Here is a 22806-nt window from a genome sequence, read left to right on the forward strand (position 1 = left end):
CAGAAAGCCAAGGCCAATGTTACCAAAACCTCACCAGTCTTCCATTGTTTATTTTTCACCTTTTCCAAAAAAACACGAATTCAGCTCCGCATTGAAAGTCTTTCCTGTTTTGTAGAAAATGGAAAGAGACAAAGTTGCCTTGTACAAACATTTAAAAATGACGTAAATGACGAAAGAAAGGCGTGAAAGAAATAAAAGCTGTACAGAATTAGTAAAGAATACAAAGGGACATCCCATTTCTCTCAGAGATAGACAGACGAACAAGTGGAGGAATGTCTCCAGACTCCTCTGTCTTTCTGTTCCATGATCTTGCCCGTCATTTTTGCATTTCTTGCTTATCTTATTGTACAGTACGATATATCAAACAATCCTTTACAGGTTACATTGTCCCTTTATCTGTACAGTGAGGGCCACGGGGGGAGGAGGGTGCACAGGTGGAGGGAGGGGAGAGACCATAATGCCAGAGTTAGGTAAAATGCACCCAACTGTAACGTGGAATCAAATTAAGTTTTGAAAGTTTACATGATTAGTTAATATTTTCATGATTCTGTCTCCCCCCCAAAAAAACAAAGCAATCATCCCAGTTAAGTGATGAGAGGCAGTGGACGTGCAAGGTTAGGAGGATCATAATCTCATCTTTACAGCCTTTACTCAGCTCTGCCATGTCCTGGGGGTAGCACCAATTATTCTATGTACAAAATAGACAACAGGGGACTAGACAGAAAAAAACAACCTTGACCTAAAAAGGGAAGTGATTTTTCCAGGTTTCATTCAGGATTTTTGGACAATCTATAAGATCGTGATGGAGTTACAGTTAATCAGTTCCAATAAATATATCTAGCCATCACCCACCCATGTTGGCAAAGTGTAGCACTATGTGATTAAGTCAACAGAGCAGGCTGAAGTGTGTGATGTGTGATGATGGATGTAAGAGAAAGAACTCTATTCCAAAATGTCATATCCGTTTTTGGGCGATCATTAGCTGAACGTACAAGAATCCCCCCATCTCTGTCAACCAGGACAGTAGATTATCATCCAAGGAAATCATCATTGCCCGATGTTGGTCAAGTCTACGATGTTGTTCATCACATACAAATAGCCTTATTTAGTCACACAGACCAGGAGAAAATAGCATTTGATCAACGCAGCAACCATGGCAGCCAGAAATAGTTTTTTCTTCCTTTTCCTTTCCCTGTTCACTTTGTCAAAACATGCAAATAACAGTATCAGTATGTAAAGGAACCAAAATACTATATCATTGTATTAAAGTGGTAGGCAGTTTATTTTTTACCTTTACTAAGATTGTGTTTTATCCCTATGCAAAGGAACCAAAATACTATATTGCTGTATTCAAATGGGAGGAAGTTAATGTTGTTGAATCATGGCCAGCGGGGACCAGGCAATCATATTTGGGAACAATTTGAATCAAACAGACTCAGTGTGACTCTGCCCTTAAAGACTATTTTATTGTATTTGTAAAATATAAATAAATAAGGCTATGGGTATGTGATATCTTGGGCAAGATGCCTTCCCTCGGTTGGAGGGTTCAGGAAATGTTGAATGCTTGGGATGATATATAAATATTTTCTTTACTTTGTGCCATCAATCATTTTGTAAGAACATGTGTGAACTTTTCAAATCGTGAACATCTCATTTTGGAACAGACTACCTCAAATATCCATTTTCATACAGCTTTTAATATCTGCAGCCTGAGATGTGCTTGATTGAATTATTATACAGACTTTGTTCAGCCACAAAAGGGTCAACAAAATCTATCTATTAAGAAAGGAAACAAGACAAACGCTCTTCAAGTGTTTTCAATATTTGAGACATGTTACTCTGATCTTAAAATGCTTTGAAGAGCAGTGTGAAAACTCCAACTTCATGTAGATAAGCGATTATGACATAGAAAACGAAGGAGTGTAACCACTTTCTGATATTTCTCCAAAGATTTGTGCTTCGTATAGTCTCATCCACAAGCCAATCATAACGCAGCTAATGTAGACTCAAATCCTCGAAGACATTCTGAAATATTTGAGCTGCTTGAAGTGCACTTTTAACTCGTGCAATTTCTTTAAAGAGTAAAAGTCACCTGTAAATGTAACCAAAATCAAGCGCTCCATTGCCCCCTTCAAATATTTGAAATCTCTTGCAATATTAGTTTTAACAGGTCCCATCCCAGAGAATACACTTGTCAATTCTCATTTTTACATTTCAAGGCATCACTTTGGTTCAAACATATTGCTTCTATACATTAATATAAGTATGACAAATGCATGATTAAGGGGCAGTCCAGAAGTGCTTCGTTCAGTATAGCAGTATATTTGCAGGGAAATGAAAACTCCAGTTGGGACACAGTTCTGTTGTGTGACTCTTCATCCAAACTACGGATGAAAATAAAGATGGCCTTGTCCACTTTTCCACTCGTGGCAAATGGCCCTTTGTGTCTGTTCTGTTCATTCAAATACAAGTGTACTGACCATGATTAACATTTTCAATTCATAATATATAATGGTGGCTTTGTGGCTGGCCAGACAAAAAACATAGAGTGACCAAACCTTTCCGCATGTACCCAGTTAGACAGTTGGGACTGATTTCAGAGTTAAACCTGTCTGAACCAAGCCAGTCTGTGTGTGTGTGTGTGTGTGTGTGTGTGTGTGTGTGTGTGTGTGTGTGTGTGTGTGTGTGTGTGTGTGTGTGTGTGTGTGTGTGTGTGTGTGTGTGTGTGTGTGTGTGTGTGTGTGTGTGTGTGTGTGTGTGTCTACAGCTTTTATTTCTGGCGAAGGAGTTCCAGTTGGTCCTGGTATTCTGTGAACAGTCTCTGGAATCTAAGGTTCTGACCGATGACTGGCAGCACCTCCCGAAGCAGCTCACGCTTACGTAAACCCTACATACACGCACACACACAAAAAACAACAACACGCGCCTTTATTTTTCTATTTGTCGTTTGGTTTAGCAGGGGGTGAAAACTTTTTCATTTATGAAAAAACATACTCTCTCCCCATGCCTTTGGCCTGGTGGAGACAATAAAGAGCTACTGTACAGCGAGGACTGATTTTCTGGTCTGATCATGGTATGAGTGTGATAATCAACTCTGTTCTTACCAGACTGAGAGGTTCCCAGGAAGTAGCAGCAGACTTATGAACCGGCCCCAGCAGGTCCTTACACAACTCTCTGAGACGATACTCTGAGCCTGAGGGAGATAAATCATAATAAGCAATAAGCAAAACAAACAAAAGAAGATATGCTGTTACTTTTCTCTCAATTGATTTAAAAAAATATATAAAATAAATTCAAAAAGTGTAAAACCTGATAAAATAAGTCAGGGATTTACTTTCTTGGCCTACTGGCACTGTGCACAAGGAATCTGGTGCCGATTGGTCCAGTGATTTGTAAGATTAGGTGCACGCACGTGCACAAGCACGTGCACTCAATCACACACTCACTCAGATCACTCACCCCCACTGGAGCCACTACCTAAAAGAGAATGGTTTCCCATACCTTCACTGACGAGGAAGCGAGCGTAGATGAGCAACCAGTAGCGGTACTCTTGGGCGGAGAGCAGAGTTAGAGCGGAGGCCAGCTGGTTCTCCAGGAAGGCCAAGGTCATGCTCTGCTGGAGCTGGTGGGGGGTGGAGGAGAGACGGGACGCCAGACGGCCAGCGCTGGGAGGACACAAGAGAGAAATATAGGTCATAAGTAATAATAATTATTATTATTAATAATGAAAACTTATTAAGAAAATATATTTTATCGATAATCTAAGGATAATCTACTACAAACATTTTGAGCTTGTAGATCTGATAGTATGATTTCACTATTTTTGTATGACACTGTTGTGCGACACACACACACACACACACACACACACACACACACACACACACACACACACACACACACACACACACACACACACACACACACACACACACACACACACACACACACACACACACACACACACACACACACACACACACACACACACACACACACACACACACACACACACACACACACAAAATATTTTTTTGCATCTGCGTTGGCCCAGGTAAAAATTCTCTGTCCTTAGATAAGCTTTAATCCTGATTTGTAATTAGTTGCAAAATAGCCAACATCTCTACAAGCTCGCAACACATTGCAGCATGGCAATTGTCGGTGCACAACACTGCATGAAACAGTGTTGAAAAGCATTTTTGCGTACACAGCACAGCAGCGCGCTGTATAGGTAGGTGTGTAAGTATAATAATAATAATAATGAATTGCATCTTTATAGTGCTTTTCCAAGTGCTCAAAGCTCTTTACAATGGTTCATTCATTCATACATTAATATAACATATAGTACTTGAGGTTGCGTCCCTGCATGATGGCCAGTGGTCCCGATGACACAGGAGCATCTTGGGTAGGCAGACAGCTCCTGAAGTCTGCACACTGGACCAAAGAGTCTGCTTTATCTGCTATCAGAGTCCTGACAGAGAGAAAATGATATTGATTCATCACATAACCAGCCTGAATTTGAGTCATAAAATGACAGAGGGCGATAAACCATACCAGCCCTAGTGCTGATAACAATGATCAGTAACCAGAAGCAGAATCAAGCAACGCAAGCCAAAGTGCCTCTGTGCACTTGTACACAGTCACTCCGAGTGAGAGTGGTAGAATTCATGAAAGGAGAGGAAGCACTGGATCTTATCCTGGATTCCCAGTCCAAACAAACCAAAAACAGAATGAAAAACAGCAACCGCAGAACCTAGACGTTTAGAAAATGACTGCGTACTGAAAAAGGGTTGATATGCAAAGGTCCGATAGGAGCACCTGCCATGTTCTTAGCCAACTGCCTCACTCCCTGCAGGACTATATTGTTTGCTGGTACAGTTCCTCATTGACATACATGTTATTCCATTTGTTAAGCCAAAGTGTTGATTAGATTACTATTTTCTTATCTTTGTGAATAATTATGGCTATGGCCTATGGGTACAGTTAGTATGTGATAACTTGAGTGAATGCTCACAATAATGATGTCTATACCGGTAGATCTTTATAAACAGGGCTGCACATAACTATTTTGGGCTAGTTCTCAAAGGAGCACCTGGAGATGTAGCTTGGGGGGCGTTATACTGCGTTCACACGGGCAGCTGCAAAAGATACAAAAATGCAAAGCTACAGTGTATTTGTAGCTGTTGTATGTCAAGGAGCAGGAGGACGATTGTTGGCAGCTCAAACACTGAAACATTCCAACACAGATACAACTAGAAAAAGTGCCCTTCTGGGCACAGGTCTCCACCAGGAGTGTGTGTGTGTGTGTGTGTGTGAGTGAGAGACACGGCTTGGCCTGTTGTAGCGCCACCATGAGGCTGATTTGAAAACTGGCATTTCTTCCTCAGCCTAGTGGGAATATGCATGCAGTTTCACCGCAATCGGACGCTGCGTTGAGTAGTTGTGGCAATTTGTACAAAACGGGTACAAAGCGGGCTACTCCTGAAAAGTTTAGAAGCCAATCGTAGGCAATGAAGGTGGATTATGAGAAATCAAACAAACCCGTCTTGATCACATGACTATGGAGAGCATGTGTACCGATTTGTGTGAAATTTGGATAACCTCTGAAGGAGTAATATTAGAAAATGTGTTTTACATATGTCGGCCTCCTGGTGGTGCTATAAAGAGCAGATGTGAAAAATTCCAGGCAAAGGTTTTTCCTTGGCCTCTAGGGAGTTGGCATACAAAGTTATCCACAAATCCGTGCAGTTGGAGGTAAAAACACTTTTCGGCTAGTTATAGCGCCACCATGAGGCCGAGTTGAAAATGTTCACATGGCATTTCTTCCTCGGCCTAGTGGGAATGTGCGTGCGCAATTTCACGGAAATCACACGATGTGTTCATGATTTGCAGCATTTTGTTTGAAACTGAGCACTCCTGCGAACTTTGGAAGCCAATCTTAGCCAATCAGGATGGAGTCTGAGAAATCTGAAAGACCCGTTTCGTTGAATGGCTCTAGAGAGACTGTGTACCAATTTGCGTGATGTTTAGAGAAAATCTGTAGGTGTACTGTCCAAAAACTTGTTTTGCACAAAGCGGCCTCCTGGTGGCGCTATAACAGGCCGTTCTGGAAATTTTGGGGCAGAGGTTCATCGTTGGCATCCAGGGAGTGTGTGTGCGAAATTTGGCATCGACCGGGTGTGCCCTTTCATTCTTTCAAAATGGCGACGTGGGGTGCCCACTTTTAGACCCACATTTTGAAAGAAAAAAAAACCAAGACGTCCACAGACGTCCTGGGCACTACATGCAGTACTTCCTAGGACATCTGTGGACGTCTTGGGCACAAATTGTGTTTGACGACGCATGCACACTGGCGCACGTGTTGTGTGGCGGAAACATGGGTGAAATTGATTGATAGGTGTGGTATAATAACCATGTACCATGGATATGAAGTTTAATATCTTTGCACATAAGATTCCCCAAGTTCAAACAAAATGGGCCACCTTGCTGTGATACTGGCCTGACAGCCAAGGACAAACACTTTCCTCAAAACAACATATTTAGAAGCAATACAAACTCTGGTATTACATAAGAGAAATAATGCAATGCAACAGCCTTGTGTGTCTAATAGAGAGTCAAAGGCAGTTTCATGATGTCACGTCTCAATTGGATTCAAGCTGTGACCATTTCATAGTCTTACCATATCTCCATGGAGGAGTTAAAGCTGTAGGACTTCCCGTTGGACAGGCCAATGACTGGGACACCCTGCTGTGTCAGCAGAGACTGAGACACTGAAGTGTCTGAACCTAGGTACAAGGGACGGGAGGAGGAGAAAGAAGAGTGAGACTGAGACACTGTAGTGTCTGAACCTAGGTACAAGGGACGGGAGGAGGAGACAGAAGAGTGAGACTGAGACACTGTAGTGTCTGAACCTAGGTACAAGGGACGGGAGGAGAAAGAAGAGTGAGACTGAGACACTGTAGTGTCTGAACCTAGGTACAAGGGACGGGAGGAGGAAGAAGAGTGAGACTGAGACATTGTAGTGTCTGAACCTAGGTACAAGGGACGGAAGGAGGAGAAAGAAGAGTGAGACTGAGACACTGTAGTGTCTGAACCTAGGTACAAGGGACGGGAGGAGGAGAAAGAAGAGTGAGACTGAGACACTGTAGTGTCTGAACCTAGGTACAAGGGACGGGAGGAGGAGAAAGAAGAGTGAGACTGAGACACTGTAGTGTCTGAACCTAGGTACAAGGGACGGGAGGAGGAGAAAGAAGAGTGAGACTGAGACACTGTAGTGTCTGAACCTAGGTACGAGGGACGGAAGGAGGAGAAAGAAGAGTGAGACTGAGACACTGTAGTGTCTGAACCTAGGTACAAGGGAAGGGAGGAGAAAGAAGAGTGAGACTGAGACACTGTAGTGTCTGAACCTAGGTACAAGGGACGGGAGGAGAAAGAAGAGTGAGACTGAGACACTGTAGTGTCTGAACCTAGGTACAAGGGACGGAAGGAGGAGAAAGAAGAGTGAGACTGAGACACTGTAGTGTCTGAACCTAGGTACGAGGGACGGGAGGAGGAGAAAGAAGAAGAGTGAGAAGACCACCAGGAAGCAGCGAGGGAGACAGGGACTATGGAATAGGGAATTTTCCATATTTCGCTCCTATGCCACTAAAATGTGGAACGCCCTACCAACGGCCGAAATGTGAATCCCTAGACTCCTTCAAAACTGCACTTACGGGTGGCTGCAATTCAAATCTGCACCCCCCCCCCCCCCCCCCCATACTGTACACGTTTTCCTTTTTTCCCCCTTTTTTAACTGTATATGTTAAAAAAACATCATGATGTAAACAAGTCTTAGTGCTTTTTCTAGTTTTATCCTCGTAGCAGTTTCTGTATTGCCCTGTACTTTCATTGAAATTGATTGATTTTTTTTTTTTAAATCAATCAATCCATAACCTCACAGAAATAGTGCCTTATCCTAAGCTCAAAACCCTGTCCGCCTGGGGAAACCACCTGGGAAAGGGCGAGTCCCTATGGAATAATAGAGCACTGGTTCTCAATCTCAACCTGTCGGCAGTATAGTGGGCCTCCAAATGCAAAACACTAAGATTTTAATGATTATAACAGTAAAGTCATATTAAAAAGTGATACCAATAAATAAGAACTTAAAGTACACTAGGTGGTTCCATTGATTGATTGTCAAAATAAACATTGTCTGAAAATGTTAAGTGGTCACATGGGTGCTTTGCTTTCAAGATTTTCAAGTGGGCCCTGATCCAGAAAAGGGTGAGAACCACTGGAATAGAGTAGGACAGAATTATATTCCCAATTTATTTTCTGATGGTTCATTATCAGCATTATATATACCAGTTAGAATGGTGTGTAGAGATTCATTCTTCACCAGCGCTGTCTGCTTCTGGACATCCCTAAAGAAGAGAAACAATTATTGGATAGAGTATAAAACACATACAAATGTATCTGAATACATGGTTATGCCTTACTGCACATCATTCTGGAGATCCAGACACTAAGCCGTTTTGTTGCCACAGTATTTGCGGCCCTTACCACACCTGCATTTAAAGTACCCTCTTGATTCTACAAAGAATTCCACATTTTTGTGCATCTGTCTCTATGTGCATGTTTCTGTATGCGTTGTGTTGTCTAACCAGACAGAGAGCGTAGCTCCAGCGGTTATGGCCATGACGTAGAAACCAGAACACTGCAGGGCAGACATGGGCGTGGCCATCTGGATGGCAGGAAGCAGCCGCCGTCCACAGGAAGAGAACACCGACAACATCCTGTCCTCGCACGCCACCGCGATGACGTCACTGGAGAGCAGATGGGATGTTTGAATGAATATGTGAATAAAAAGTGATTGATGCATATTACAAAAGTACACGATGTGTTACAACCAAACTAAAAGAGGAGGAGGCCCTTAATGACTGATAGTTAGGAATCAAATTGACCCTTATAGGTCTGTAACTCAGAGTGTACAAATGGAAGCAATTCCATTTGTACATGAGTTATTCTGGGTCAGTGGCCTACTGTTTACCAAACCGGGGGTCCTTGAAATTCTAAAGTTTGAGGTCCACTGATATAAACAATGCTTTTGACACACAACCAAGCCATTCTGCAGCGTCCTACCTGCTCCCAGCAGCAGTAATGACAGAGCTGGGTAGGAGGGTGTCCCAATCGCGGCCGTCTCTGCTGCACCGCAGCTGGCTGAGTTTAGTGTGAGCCACCTGTGACACCTCGTTCTCCACCTCCAGGAAAACAGAAGGCTCCATGCTCACCTGTACACACGCATAACATGGAAGGTACTTAGCTGACGCTCCTACACCAAGTAAAATATTACTTACACACACACACTGTAAGTTTTCTATAACGTTTTTGCGATTTTTAACTCTAGCCCTAAAGCCGAACATGGCAAAACTAGTAAAAGCTTTGGCTTGTAGATTGGCTATTTTTGGTGCATGACACAGCCACGCAACCAAGTACTAATTGGGCACAACTCCTAATTGTAAGCCTAATTCTAAAAGAATAACCATAAAAACCATTACTCTTGTGAGGACCAGGAAAATGGTCCTCATAATGTCTACTACTCAAATTCTTCTATACAAGTATAATACTACACATGCGCACACACTTTTTTTTACCTGCAAGCTGAAGGACTTCTTTGTGCTGGGTGTGGGTAGTTTGAGAACTACATGAGCTACAGGAGGTGCTACTCTGACGGGCTCCCTGTCTGATGGAAAGGTCACCTGCTAAAGAGATGGACACACAACACGTTAGTTACCCGTCCTCTCCTTCCATCCATCCTTCTTCCTTCCTTTAACCAATTTAGACCGGACGTCGAAATGTTAAAAATGTCTTTTCTGAAAAAAAAACATGTTTCTATGTCAGTTGTTCTCAAACATATTCATGTCTAGGAACCCCAAATATATATGACATTGGCCGCTGACCCCCATCTGAAAATATGTAGTTCCAGGGACCCTCTCAGTAGCAAAGATTTGAGTTAAAAACTTATATTCAAAGATTTCAGGCACATTTTCACGATTTTTCAAAAATAGCAGACCTACAAGCTCGTAGCGCGCCACTCGGTGGCGCGCTATGAGCTTGTAGATCTGCTATTTTTCAATAGCTAAATTGTAACAATGTTTAAAACACCAAAAGGGGTTCCCGCCACAAAATGGGTTAATGAAATGAAGGTGTTTCCCCACCTGAGGAAAGTGTTGTGTCATGGAATTGACCATCTTGTCTTTCCGCGGCCTTCCCTTCTTTCTCTTCTCCACCACCTCTGCACACTCCATCAGGTCTGCTTTCCTCTTGTTGAACGACAGGTTCTTGTTGATGGTTGCCATTTTGTCCTCACTGTCGCTGCTGGTGTCGTCTTTTAATCTGACGTCTTTTAGGACAGAAGTGCTAAAAGAAGAATCTTTTGCCCTGGAATAATATATATATGATGATTATTATTTTTTCATTGTATTTTCTTTTCGTTTTTTTTTACACCAACGTAGCCTCCAAGATACCATTGCTCATAGATACATTTTACCCATAATACAGCTCTTGAAAGACTGTAGAGGGCGATTAGATGTTTGTATTGTAATTCTAAAATTCAAAAGACGACTTCACCCATTTTCAATATAATTTCAGAGAATTGGTCCTCACTAATGCTCGTGATATAACGGTGCGATTTCTTTGTTCTCTGTGTCTCATAGGAGGGCTGTGGACACTTCAGAAACACACCTACCAGTAACATCATCGTTAGGCAGTTTTTATGCTTTGTTCTTTTCAAACAATTTTTTATTTTGATTTGTATTAACTCGAGAACAATGGCTTCCATGCCAACTTTACACGAATAGAAAGCCTGCAGTTTCTATTAGCCAAGATTTCCCATCGATGATGTGACTGGTAGGTGGGTTCCTGAACTGTCCACAGCCCTCCTCTGAGATACAGACGGAGTAGACAAATATGGTACCATATTATAATGAGCATTAGTGAGGACCAATTAGATGAAGATATGTTGAAAATGGGTGGAAGTCGTCCTATACTTTGCATCGTTAAAAGGACAAGTGATCAGGGTCTAAGCGTCCTCCAAATGATAAAAGAAAATTGAGAATAAATTCGAGCTCACTTACTCAATGGAAGAATTCTTTATATCTCTGAATCTGAATGCTGTTGCTAAGCAACTTAAGCAAATAACAAGTGTTTGTAGCTAAATACGTCATCCAACATCGTTAGCCCACCAGGGGAGGTACTCTACACTTACTCTTACTCTGAGTTAAATGAACATTGAGGCTTTTATAACGCAGTCGCAGATATAGGTTCCAGAGTGAGAGATTAAAAAAAACGATCAAATGGGGGTCTGTGGTGTAGTGCATATCTAACTGGGCCGTCTCTGAAATAAAGTAAAAAAGATTGAGAATCACTGCGTTAGCCAATCACCTGTCTAGTGGTGTGAGACCTGCAGTGGAGGAGATGGCAGCAGTGACCCCCGACGTGGCCTTTGACCTTTCCGTGAACCTCGAGTCAAGAGCTTTCATTGGCTCAATTTTAGAGGCAGAGGTCAACAACAGATTGGGCTTCACTCTGCAAGATGGAGAGAAATGTGTTAAAGTAAACCATTAAAAAGCTAAACAAAAGGAGATAAACATGGAGATCAGAGACCATAGATGCGGAGGACATGTATAGGCGGCAATGGTCTCTAGAGAAAACGCAAAGTGCCGCTGCGTTCTCACTTTTTAGTCTGCGTTTAGACGGAGGCGCAACAGTGATTGAAAACGCTGTAGTGTGCATGCCAGGTGGCGCTGACGCACTGCCAGGTGGCGCTGACGCACTGCCAGATGCATAGAACCACTCCCGTCCTACTTCCTATCACAGCCGTTTGTTTACATACACCCATAGATACTTACTTCACAATGTGTGAAGAAAGTGGTGCAACTCCGTGTGGGGAGGGGGGAAAAGTTCCAGACCCACAGGAACGCATCCAGGGTGCCGGCCCGATTCCGGAAAGCCACCCGTGTCCGAAACGGTTGAGAAATGACAGAGTTACCGTGTGGGGGTCCCTCTACTGTACTGTACTGTCACTGTACTATACTGGCACACCCGAAATCACCATATATACAGTTAATATGTGCGTGTGTGTGTGTTAGGTTACGCACAGGTGGTGAAAAACAACCATGCTGTTTTCGTGCTCAGACGCACCCAGCCACCCACCCACACACAGTCACTTAAGGAAGTGGTTGCACCACTTAAAAAATATATAGATGCCTGATTGGTCGCTGCACTTTCGTTGGAGAGACCCGTCTCCAACGGGAGGAGGAAGTCAAGCGGAATCTCGGAAGGTAAGTGCTGCTCGGAATGAGGTAGTCACGCCTCCGATTGGCCTACCGAAAGTCCCCTTCTGCTCGTCCGCTAAGCTTCGCAAGGAATCTCGGGAAAGCTTGCCAATGCAATCCAATCACGCATCGCCATTGCCTCCATGTTGCCTTCCGTTGAGATACAGACGCCCCAGAGCCGGAAAAGGCGTCTACCTTTATATGTCTATGCATACACCAACGCAGCGTGGTTCTGCGGCTCGTGACATCACACGTTTTGTTGATTCCCCCCGTGTTGCCCGTTTACATGGAGACGCGAGGCGGACCGTTTTAAAAGATTTCTACTCTGGAAGGTGGTTTCACTTTGGTGTGTTTTCAGCCCCATAACGCTGGTGCCATCTAAACGGACGGCACATCTGATTTTTTATTTTGCCATTTTCTCTAGAGACCGTTGTCTTCTAAACTTCTAGGCCTTAGTTAGACATTGAGAGATAAATAAATAAATCCTGAAACAAACGAGGCACAAATGACGGCATAAACTACTGACAGTAGTCAGAGAGCAAACCAAAAACAGGATACAATGCATAGTTAGCTGCTAGCTGTTATTTAGTTTGTAAACTAAAGATTTTTAATATATAAAACCCATGTCCCTACCCATTATTGTTGTCTTCCAGGCCCTTGGCCATGCTGTTAGGTGGAGGTGAAGTCAGCAGGGACTCATGACTGGGCCTCAACCCCAGAGAGCCACCTTGTCCTTGGCTAGAGTCAGAGCTGAGCTGTGGGGTCAGGTGGCTGGGCATTGAGGAACCAGGTAGGATGGGTACACTGTTGAACAGTGCTGGAGAGAAATCACTGGAAAGACAAGAGTAGTGTCAATACTGATTCCATTTGTATTCGTGATCATGTTTGTGGGTGTTTGTAGCCTCACTTGCGCCCCCCCCTTTCTTTTCTTTCTCTTTCTGGAAACAATCAAAAACGATGGAGCTTGCACAAAAACAAATTTCACCCACTGTTTTACACCTGTAAACATGTGATGGGGCAATTAATAATAATAATGAATTGCATTTTTATAGCGCTTTTCTATGCACTACGTGCCTACTCAAAGCGCTTACAATGGTTCATTCATTCAGGGGCGACTGTGGCTCAGGAGGTAGAGCAGGTCGTCCAATGATCCATGGGTCGGCGGTTCGAATCCCGGCTCCTCCTGTCTACATGTCGAAGTGTCCTTGGGCAAGACACTGAACCCCAAATTGCTCCCGATGTGCTGGTTGGCACCTTGCATGGCTTCCGCCGCAATCGGTGTATGAATGTGTGTGTGAATGGGTGAATGTAATGCACAATCTATGTAAAGCGCCTTGGATAAAGGCGCTATATAAATGCACCATTTACCATTTACCATTTATACATTGGGAGGTGAAGCGGCGAACAGTCGACGCCAGCGTCCTCACTTCCCACATTCACACACCAATGGTGGCAAGCTCACACCGACCGACACATTGGAGGCAATATAGGGTTCAGTGTCTTGCCAAAGGACACTTCGACGTGTAGACAGGAGGAGCCGGGATTCGAACCGCCGACCCATGGATCATTGGACTACCTGCTCTAGCTCCTGAGCCACAGCCACCCATGAATAAAGATGATTTGGATTCTGCCCGTCTGTCACTTTGGACCAAAAACAGGACATCGCATACATTTCTGGCTAGACTGCCATGGAATTTACTGCACACCTTCATGCTCGCTGGTCGATGAACCCTATACTCTGACCCGCATTGCGATGCTTTGTAAATTGGCCATTATTGCTATTCATCATACGACATATAGGGCTTATTCATGTGTGAATTCTCAACAGAGGAATAAACAGAGTGTGTAATCTGTGTATTATAAATGTGTGAGTCCTGTACGTGTTCTATACCGACCCAGTATCTAGCTGAGCGATACAGAGTGGTGTGATTCGTCTCCGGCCGTCGGGCGTTCTCGTCTCAACTTGCTTCTTCAGAAGGTTCTGTGATAAAACAGGATTTAACATCATAAAATGTAAAACCGTTAACATTCTATATTTATACACACAAAACGTCTCAGATATGGAGTCCACAGGCATGTGGATCCTGAGTTCCACATTATGCCCCTCCTATGCCCAGCTTCGTGGCTGTGTGTACCATGGAATGTGATGATTTGATTGGCTGAGCACGGAATGTGATGTATGATGATAAGAGCGCCCCTCACTTCACATGAGTGTGATTTCTTTAAATAGCTAGATGTTCGGGCCACGTAGCGATCAGAGCACCAAGTCACGCAAAGCTTGACCAATCCAATCTGGTAGTTATGTTTTGTGACATTTCATGTAACGTATCTCGTGTAAAGAATCTCGTTTGGAATATAAACGCTTCTAGAGAGACTTTAGACGTGACAGCACGAGGTAGTAACAGAAGATTATGCCTCCCGGTTTTGCGGGGTAATGGAAGGCGGGGCTTTTCAGAGTAAAATCTGCCTTATCTGCTTGGCACTCTAGCGCCTTTATTATGAAAAGTTCCCCGGCAAAAGAAGTGTTAATATACGATTATAAGCTTTTTTTCTTTCTCCATTTATTCAGACAGGAGAAAGATATGACATGGGCTAGGGAGGGAAAGACATACAAGAATCCAGGTAAGTTAACTCAACATCCCTTCGCCTACCTTTCTAATGTCCTCCAGGGACTCTCCATTCATCATGTTGGTCAGCTTTGGTGATGTGTTCTCTGGGCCGTTGCCACCCGTCCCGGAATTGGCCTGTGCAGAGTTCTGACGCTCCTGCTGATATTTGAGCATCTCTGGGTTCTCTATGATGGTGGTGGACAACTGGACCTCTGTGTTGGTTATAGCCAGGCTCTTGCCATAGATGTTCTGGTGAATGGTGTTCTGCAGGACGGGACAGAGATGGAGAAGCAAGAGAGAGTTTCATTAACACCTCAATCCATGTGCCCGGACCACTTTTACAGACGGACCGGATGTTGTTGTGAATGTGTGTGTAGCAGCTAACAATAGCCACACCACTCTAGAGTCGATCGACAACAACGGGAGGTAAGAATAAATCTATCGCGACTAGCGACTGGACAGCGGAGGGCCGTCAAACACAGGATATTTTTTCATAATTAGACGGGAGGATTTAGATCGCGAGTTACGAATGTTTTAAGATTTTCGTTGTCGTCAGCTAAACAGGCTGGGAACATTTTCGATGACGTGTCACTGTTGTGCAACACCGAGGATTGCGCAACAAGCGCCTCTAGGCTGTAGAGCGATGCGATCAGTTTTCATAGCACTAATTGGACGGAGATCAATCTCCGTCTCGGGCAAATGACCGTGCACTTGAACTTGACGGTGATCTCCGCCCTGCGCCTCCAAGGTGTTAACTGGGCGTTCTCAGTAGAAAGAAAAGAAAAACAGCATAGAGGTTTTGATGATAGATGGCTATAAGAGGGTGGACAGAGGGGAAGAGTAACATAGTAACAAGAGGAGAGGGATGATAGATGGCAACTATAAAAGCATGTGTGTGTGTGTGCTCGTGTGTAGATGACCTAACCTTCTCCTCCTCATTGAGTGGGTCTCCCAGCTCATCCAGTGAAAAGTCCAGGTAGGCTACTGTACCATCCATGGAGCACACCAAGATACCCAAGCCGTTTAGAGTCCTACCATGACACACACACACACACACACACACACACACACACACACACACACACACACACACACACACACACACACACACACACACACACACACACACACACACACACACACACACACACACACACACACACACACGCGCGCGCACAAGGCCATTAGAATTTGTACACCTGTCCCTTAAGCCCGTTAGCTTTTATGTAAAGCCTTTATGAAGTTTCGACTGTATATGATGCTCTCACCAGGAAATGTCCATGATGGACTTATCAAACAGATCATGGATCACCACCAACGGTCGTTTCAGAGAGGTCAGCTAGACAGCAGAGACAGACAGACAGACAGGTTCAATATTGTTCCCAGCAGAATAAAAGTACGTGTAGCTATAATGTTTGCAATGGCAACAGTTGTGAACGAGTTACAACTCACCCAGACAGAGAGGGAGCGGTCTTTGCTGCCTACAGCACAGCAGCAGTAGGGACAATTGGGCTTTGGAGAGCTCCCATTCTTCTGTTTCTTTTTAAAGATCTTTGGGTTGAATTTCTGGAGAGAGACGGAGAGATATTGTATTAGACACGTATCCGTGGCCATTACATTTAACCCATTCAGGCCCGACGTCGAAATTTAAAAAAAAAAAGTTTTCTAAATCATGACAATTTTCGGAAAGATTTGAGGCACATTTTAACGATTTTTCAAAAATAGCAGACCTACAAGTTCATAGCGCGCCACTCGGTGGCGCGCTATGAGCTTGTAGATGGGTTAATGGTTAATGTGGTTAGGTCTCAATGGGTTAAAGAGCTACAAATTGACAGAAACATATTTCAATTATGTGCAATATTCAAATAATTCATGACAATAATTTCCATTGACTGATTTGAGTGATTCTTCCTTTTCTTTATGCAAGTGACTCTGAGAATTACTATCATACCGGTCAATTACAAATGTACACAAAAACACACAGCTTTACCACTACAGTAACGGCTTTGCGATGTCCAACAAAATCCATGTTGGTCTTCCAGCCGTCTCTCTCTACGATCTGAGCTGTGGGACCAGAGTTGTTCATGGCGTGGGCCGAGACCAGGTACTGGCCATCTGGGGACCAAGACAGACGTAGGACATGGGTGGTCCCGCCACACTGACAGAGAAAGAGAGAGGCATGGGAGGGAAGGAGTAGGTAGGAAAAAGGAAGACAGATAAAAAAAATATATGTATATTTTTCCAAATCCGTCTAAGACCGAGTTTGTACATTTTACAGAAAATAATCATGACATACTGTAGGTAAAAAGCCCAAACCACACCAAACGGTCGAGACGGGACAAGATGGTTTTAGCGTCCGTCCCAGCAGTGTGATATGTGCTGTTGCACATCAACCTAAGTGATTCAACTGGTTCAATTCAATGGCCCCAACCACACCAATGGGTCGCCATGCAACTCCTTGCAACCAAGGTGTGGTTTGGGCTTTACATCTGCAACAGTTCAACAGTAATGGATTTTCTAATTTGAAATCAATCAACTTGTATCTAGAGGACAACACATTCAACACATGCTTTATGTCTGGTAAATGGCTGAGAAAACTAGTTTATACCTCATTAAATGGTTTGGTAATGTTGGTTTCTAGCTGCCAGTCCATGGTTCTCCAGACTTTGAGGCTGTGGTCATCTGCCTGTGAGGCGATGTATTTCCCCACTGGATCCCAGGTTAGGCCTTTAACGAGCCCTGTGTGACCCCTTAGGCAGGTTACCATCTCTGGAAGATCAGAGCAAAGTTAAGAACAAAAAATTAGAGTTGGGATCGAGAGAGAAATAGTCTCAGACATTGTCTTTGTGGTGTGATTACAGTACAGTGAGTGACACCACCGGTCAGCACATAGTTTGTCTTTCGGGTTAGAGCACAGATGAAATTCTATAGTTTGCCTGTAAACACTAACGGAAACTTTCTACTCATATTACCAAATCAAAGGAAGGCCATATGAATGAATAATAATGTGTAAAACTAAGGCGTACATGGTGCAATCTCAGTCAGCATGGTAATGATCCTAGCATCATTACCTAGAGGCAATACACTTTCATGGTATAGTCAGCAAAGACTCACTTCATGTATTTTCCATGGTAGACACAATATCGTCATCATCTGTCTGATGCTTAACTTACTGTACAAGTTGCATATATATACTGTAAATTTGATGTGAGAATCTGTCTATACTTATTAGTATATGTAGTGGGGCTGAACTGGGGAAAATTGCGATTTAATCTTTTTCAAGTCAAGCTTCCACTGTGACGGTTTACTGTTAACAGTAGAACTACCACAACGATGCTGAAATTAATGGAAACCAATGGCTTCCTGGCATATCAAGAAAACTGGAAATTGTGTATATGACTTAACATGACAAAACCTGATGGTCCTTTAGTACACATTTACGGGTGAAATTATTATTGTATTGGATTCATGGACCAAATATTACCTAAAACACAAAAATACTTTGTTTAGAAGTCAGTTTTGAAATAATCTTTCGACTAACTGTTCATACCTTGTGTCAAGGAGATTAAGGTGTGTTGGTTTCATTGTCTGGTCAGTCTCCTACCTGGGAATTTACGTGCATTCCAGATGACAATGGTGTTGTCCACACTGCAGGAGGCTAGCCAAACATCATGAGGAGACCACGCTACGTCCATTACATCTAAAACACAAAATACATGTACATTACTTGACAAAGTATGCCCACCTTGTCAATAAAGCAAAGAGCCATGGTGGTGCATGTGCATATTAACTGCGTTAAGGTATGTGTGGCCTCCTACCTCCACTATGGTTCCTCAGGATGGTGACACATCTCCACTGCTCCACATTAGCCATCTTACTGCTGGAGCCAAACACTGTGCTGGGTCCGATTAAGCTACATTAACAGGGACACACAATATAAAACCGAAGACATAGGCATGAAAATGTGTTTGTGTGCATGTTTATGCATGTTTGTGTGTGAGAGTATGACAGTGGAAAAAAGGGAAAGTAAAAGAGTGAATAATAAGAGTGTGTGTGTAGAGTGACCGACGTATGAATGTTTGTTTGATGGTGGTTATTGGTGTGTGTGTGTGTGCTACATACGCGGCTCTCTTCCACACCATGACCAGTTTATCGTCACCTCCTGAGGCCAGGTACAGGCCATTATTGGACCAGCGGACACAGTTGACACAAGCTGCAGACAATACCAACATTATACATTCATAAATGTTTCTGCATTTTTAGCCATGTTTTTATAGGTGAAACACTTTTTTGATTGGCAATTATCACTTAATTGCCAATGAAAAAAGTGATTGCCAACTGAAAATTATTTATTTTTTGACGATACAGCGAGACACTAATGAAGCACCGACTGTAATGGACACTTTGTTTTTACTTCCGCATACCGTTGCTCTGTATTGTCTTTTTGCCTTGTACTGCTGTACACAAGAGTACTTTTTTCTTTTCCTTGCTATTTTGATTAGCTAAAATGAACGCTAAAATCTAAAATGACAGATGCTTTCTCGGTTTTAATGGGTTAACATACTCTTACTGTACTATGCAGATTGGTTTTGTTCATTAAAATAAGTTCTGGATTGCAGCTTTAACAAATGAATAAATGCTATATTAAAAAAACATCCATCTATTCATCATAGTATGTTGAAAGGCATGAATGATAAGTACTGGCATCAATCACCTAGATGATTGTCTAACTGGCAAAGCATCTTGGGAATGTTCTCATTCTTCTCATCCACCTCTCGGAGGACTGGCGCCATGTTCCATATCATCACCTTCCCGGAATCCTCCCCTAAAAAAAGAAAAATCAGTAATTTACTGGCTGTGCCGTTTGTCCACTCCTCATACTGAATATGTGTACGACACTCACCTTGTCCACCTGTAGCAAACTTTGTTCCATCAGGGTGAATGTCCACTGAAAATATTGGTTTACCTGCAAAAACACACAAGTATATTTAATTAAAACATGCATGTAAAGGGGAAAGAGACAACCAAAGAGAAATACATTGCTCATTAAAGGGACATTTCACCGCTGGAAGAAACTGCTGTCACTCAATGTTAATAGTATTTGTAGTAGATAACAGTAGGACAATTTGAAATTTGCACCCTAAGGCCAGAAAAATAATGAAGTCTGTGTGTTTGACTAGGGTTTGACTGGATTGTTGAATTCCTACAATGACCATAATGCTTTGCTGCACTGCCCCTCTTTGTGGAGAGGGGGAGGCTGCGTGGAGGTGTGACTTGTAGTCCAGGAAAGAAGTGAGACCACCTTTTTATGACAAATGTTGGTCATGAACATGGCATCATGACTAAAATATCTAAAAACACATTACACACATAAAACCCCAGGAAAGTGTATATTGTGTCCTAAACATCATTAAAATAAGTTCTGGTTGCAAAAGGGGTGACGTGGCCCTTTAAGCAACATATTACTTGTGAAGGGCAAACCAATTACTGTATATCCAATTTGTACTACTGAACGAAAATACATTGCATGGATGCTCTGGATTAAGAGCGTTTGCTAAATGCCTAAATTGTAAATTGTATGCAACTGGGATGTATCCTCAGTGATGTATCCCAACTTCCCAAGGTCATCGGGGTTTCGGGTGTCGCGAACATCATACCCCTCACTCAGGTGACCCAGCCGGGGTGATCAAGTCCCGACTTACGTCCCAGTAGCTACCCTCGATCAGACCCACTAGGGAAAGACCAGGGCCACACTCCTACGTCTCACCAGGTCCACTCCTGCTCTCACCAGGAGTACAGCGAGGACCTGTGCGTTGCACCAGACTCCCAGCACCAGACACTTCATTCAGGAGTGGTGGATTCTTGAGCCGCAATGGTTCTGCAGACTCCACCTGGGCGCTCCTGGCCCTCCTAAAGGCCTCATCGAAGGTTTTTGGGCTTCCTCCTCACGGAGGATGCAGGCTGGGGCGCTAACCCATACTGCTCCCGTCTACATTCCGGCTGTCACCCGTCTCTCCGGTGGTCACCAGACTATACCTAACCTGGTTGTCACATAGTCTATTCCTATCAGTCACTATAAATAGAATACCTCAGAACGAAAATACATCGCATGGATGCAATAAAAAAAATATATATTAATATATAAAGAAATATATATATTATTATTTCTATATTTATTGTCCAATAGATGATACAGCTTGTCTTATAACATCATATTCTGCTTGCATAACCATTATATTCCTAACGTTACTCTTATACTTACAGTATATTATTAACTTTTTTGTACATCACTATAAATGTTATACTTAATTCTCTCATCTGCTGTATGTATTTTTTCTTCTGTGTCTGAGAGCTATGCACCATGAGTCAGAATTCAATGTATGTCAACATAGTTGACAAGATTCTGAACAATAAATTGCAGGACCGAATTCGCCAACTGTATGTTATGATAGTCGATAGATGAAAAAATAATTACAAGTGAGTTGATTATATTGTGTGGTTTAAGTATCAAACTAGAAACCATCATCACTTTGCTGAATTAAAGTAGTTATAGGTAATTTGGTAAAATTGTCAAAAAAAAAGACTAATATTTCAACCTTTGATATTAATTAGAAACCGTCAATGTATTTGAAGGTTTCACACTGACACTAAATTATATTACCAATAATATAGTATACATAAAATCTGTTTTAATGTATCCATTTTGTAACTCTAGTGTACAGTGAAGGTTCACTCTTTCAGAGTTCATGTATTATGTGCTTTGTTATTTTACAATGGGCTAAAATGGATGCTGCACTGTCAAGAATCCAGATACCACTTGCAACTTCAAAAGGATCATCCAATGAATGACAGCCACTTAACGCTTACTAACATTTCAATGTATCCATTACCAATGTATAAATGTGCAACTCTGAGAGTGTATAACAATGTAAGCAAAATGGAGCCGTACACATTCGGAGTTAAATTAAACACATAAAATGGATGTTGCACTGTCAAACATGCAAATGCCACTTGCAACTTCAAAATGGGTCACGTACTGTGACTGTAGGGCGGTTTGACAGTGAAAGCCAGCTGGAGCTAACTAGCTAACGTTAGCTCCCAAATGCAATCTGTGTATACAAATAATATGTTCCAAAACACAACCACATTGCACTGTTCTTTCAACTTTATGCAGTATTCCCTGAAGCAAATAGTAAATATGCATTGACACAATGATGCTGTCTTGTTGCACTAGTGGTCATTAGGTGACAAACAAGTGGCGACCATCGCAGACCACCATCATGCCTTCCTTCCACCCATCTCACCCCCCATCAATAAAAGCCCAACTTGGTCCAAGACAGATTCCTGCACAACCCGCAGTTCAAATCCTTACCATTGTGGCTGACCCAACTCGGCTTCAGCAGCTTCATTTCTAATATTAACGTGTGTTTAGTGTACGATGAAAGTCCCCCGGTGATCGGCGCCGGTGTGATCGGTCGAGAAGAGAACGACCCCCTCCCTTTGTCTCAAACTCCGTCCGTTACTTTGTTTTTTAATTCAACTCCATTTCTGCAGCCGCCGCTCGCATCCCCAAAAAGAAGCATCCAGGCCGGACGCCATCTGCGGTGACACAGGAAGTGCGCAGGATATTTGGGACCGACTAGCAGCAGAAGCGTGTGTAGTAGATCTGACTCGTGAGTTCCGCAGATAAAGGTATTCACGTTCTTGCCGACAGCGACAGAACGCTGGCGTATTTATTGTTTTCTGTTCCTAATATGCATAATGTTTATGATTATTGATTAAGTGGTTGGATTTAACACGTAAATAACGCGGTGTGGCACCGTTTGTATTTGTATGTATCACCTCAGCACCGCCTAACTAACTGGGTAGACCTTTATTTTGAA

The 22806-nt window shown here is 42.9% G+C and overlaps 1 protein-coding gene across 2 annotated transcripts; it reads right to left on the minus strand.

Moving 5' to 3' along the window:
- Window positions 1-14: 14 nt before the first annotated feature.
- Window positions 15-22571, minus strand: hira (histone cell cycle regulator a). 2 transcript variants are annotated; one of them, XM_079516799.1, is made up of 25 exons: window positions 22296-22571; window positions 19827-19889; window positions 19638-19748; window positions 19046-19136; window positions 18742-18836; window positions 18528-18623; window positions 17532-17692; window positions 16914-17081; window positions 16376-16489; window positions 16192-16262; window positions 15849-15954; window positions 14966-15187; window positions 14210-14295; window positions 12948-13145; window positions 11422-11565; window positions 10197-10419; window positions 9633-9737; window positions 9121-9269; window positions 8643-8804; window positions 8344-8402; window positions 6680-6785; window positions 4349-4471; window positions 3502-3665; window positions 3105-3193; window positions 15-2887 (listed from the first exon to the last, which is right to left on the minus strand). In XM_079516799.1, exons 1-25 carry the CDS (start codon window positions 22330-22332, stop codon window positions 2771-2773), a joined length of 3060 nt encoding a protein of 1019 aa, XP_079372925.1. In that variant the 5' UTR covers window positions 22333-22571; the 3' UTR covers window positions 15-2770. The 2 variants fall into 2 exon arrangements, with proteins under 2 accessions (XP_079372925.1, XP_079372924.1); XM_079516798.1 differs by having other exon boundaries at window positions 9633-9740.
- Between the last annotated feature and the right edge of the window lie 235 nt (window positions 22572-22806).

The sequence above is a fragment of the Electrona antarctica genome (assembly GCF_951216825.1).
Source record: "Electrona antarctica genome assembly, chromosome: 12".
NCBI lineage: Eukaryota > Metazoa > Chordata > Actinopteri > Myctophiformes > Myctophidae > Electrona > Electrona antarctica.

Coding starts and splice junctions, on each gene's coding strand:
- hira (XM_079516798.1), bottom strand. CDS start 22,332: ATGAAGCTGCTGAAGCCGAGTTGGGTCAGCCACAATG. Junction 15,955..16,191: donor TCCATCATGGACATTTCCTG/GTGAGAGCATCA, acceptor GTGTCATGGTAG/GACTCTAAACGGCTTGGGTA. Junction 2,888..3,104: donor CCTGGGAACCTCTCAGTCTG/GTAAGAACAGAG, acceptor GCGTGTATGTAG/GGTTTACGTAAGCGTGAGCT.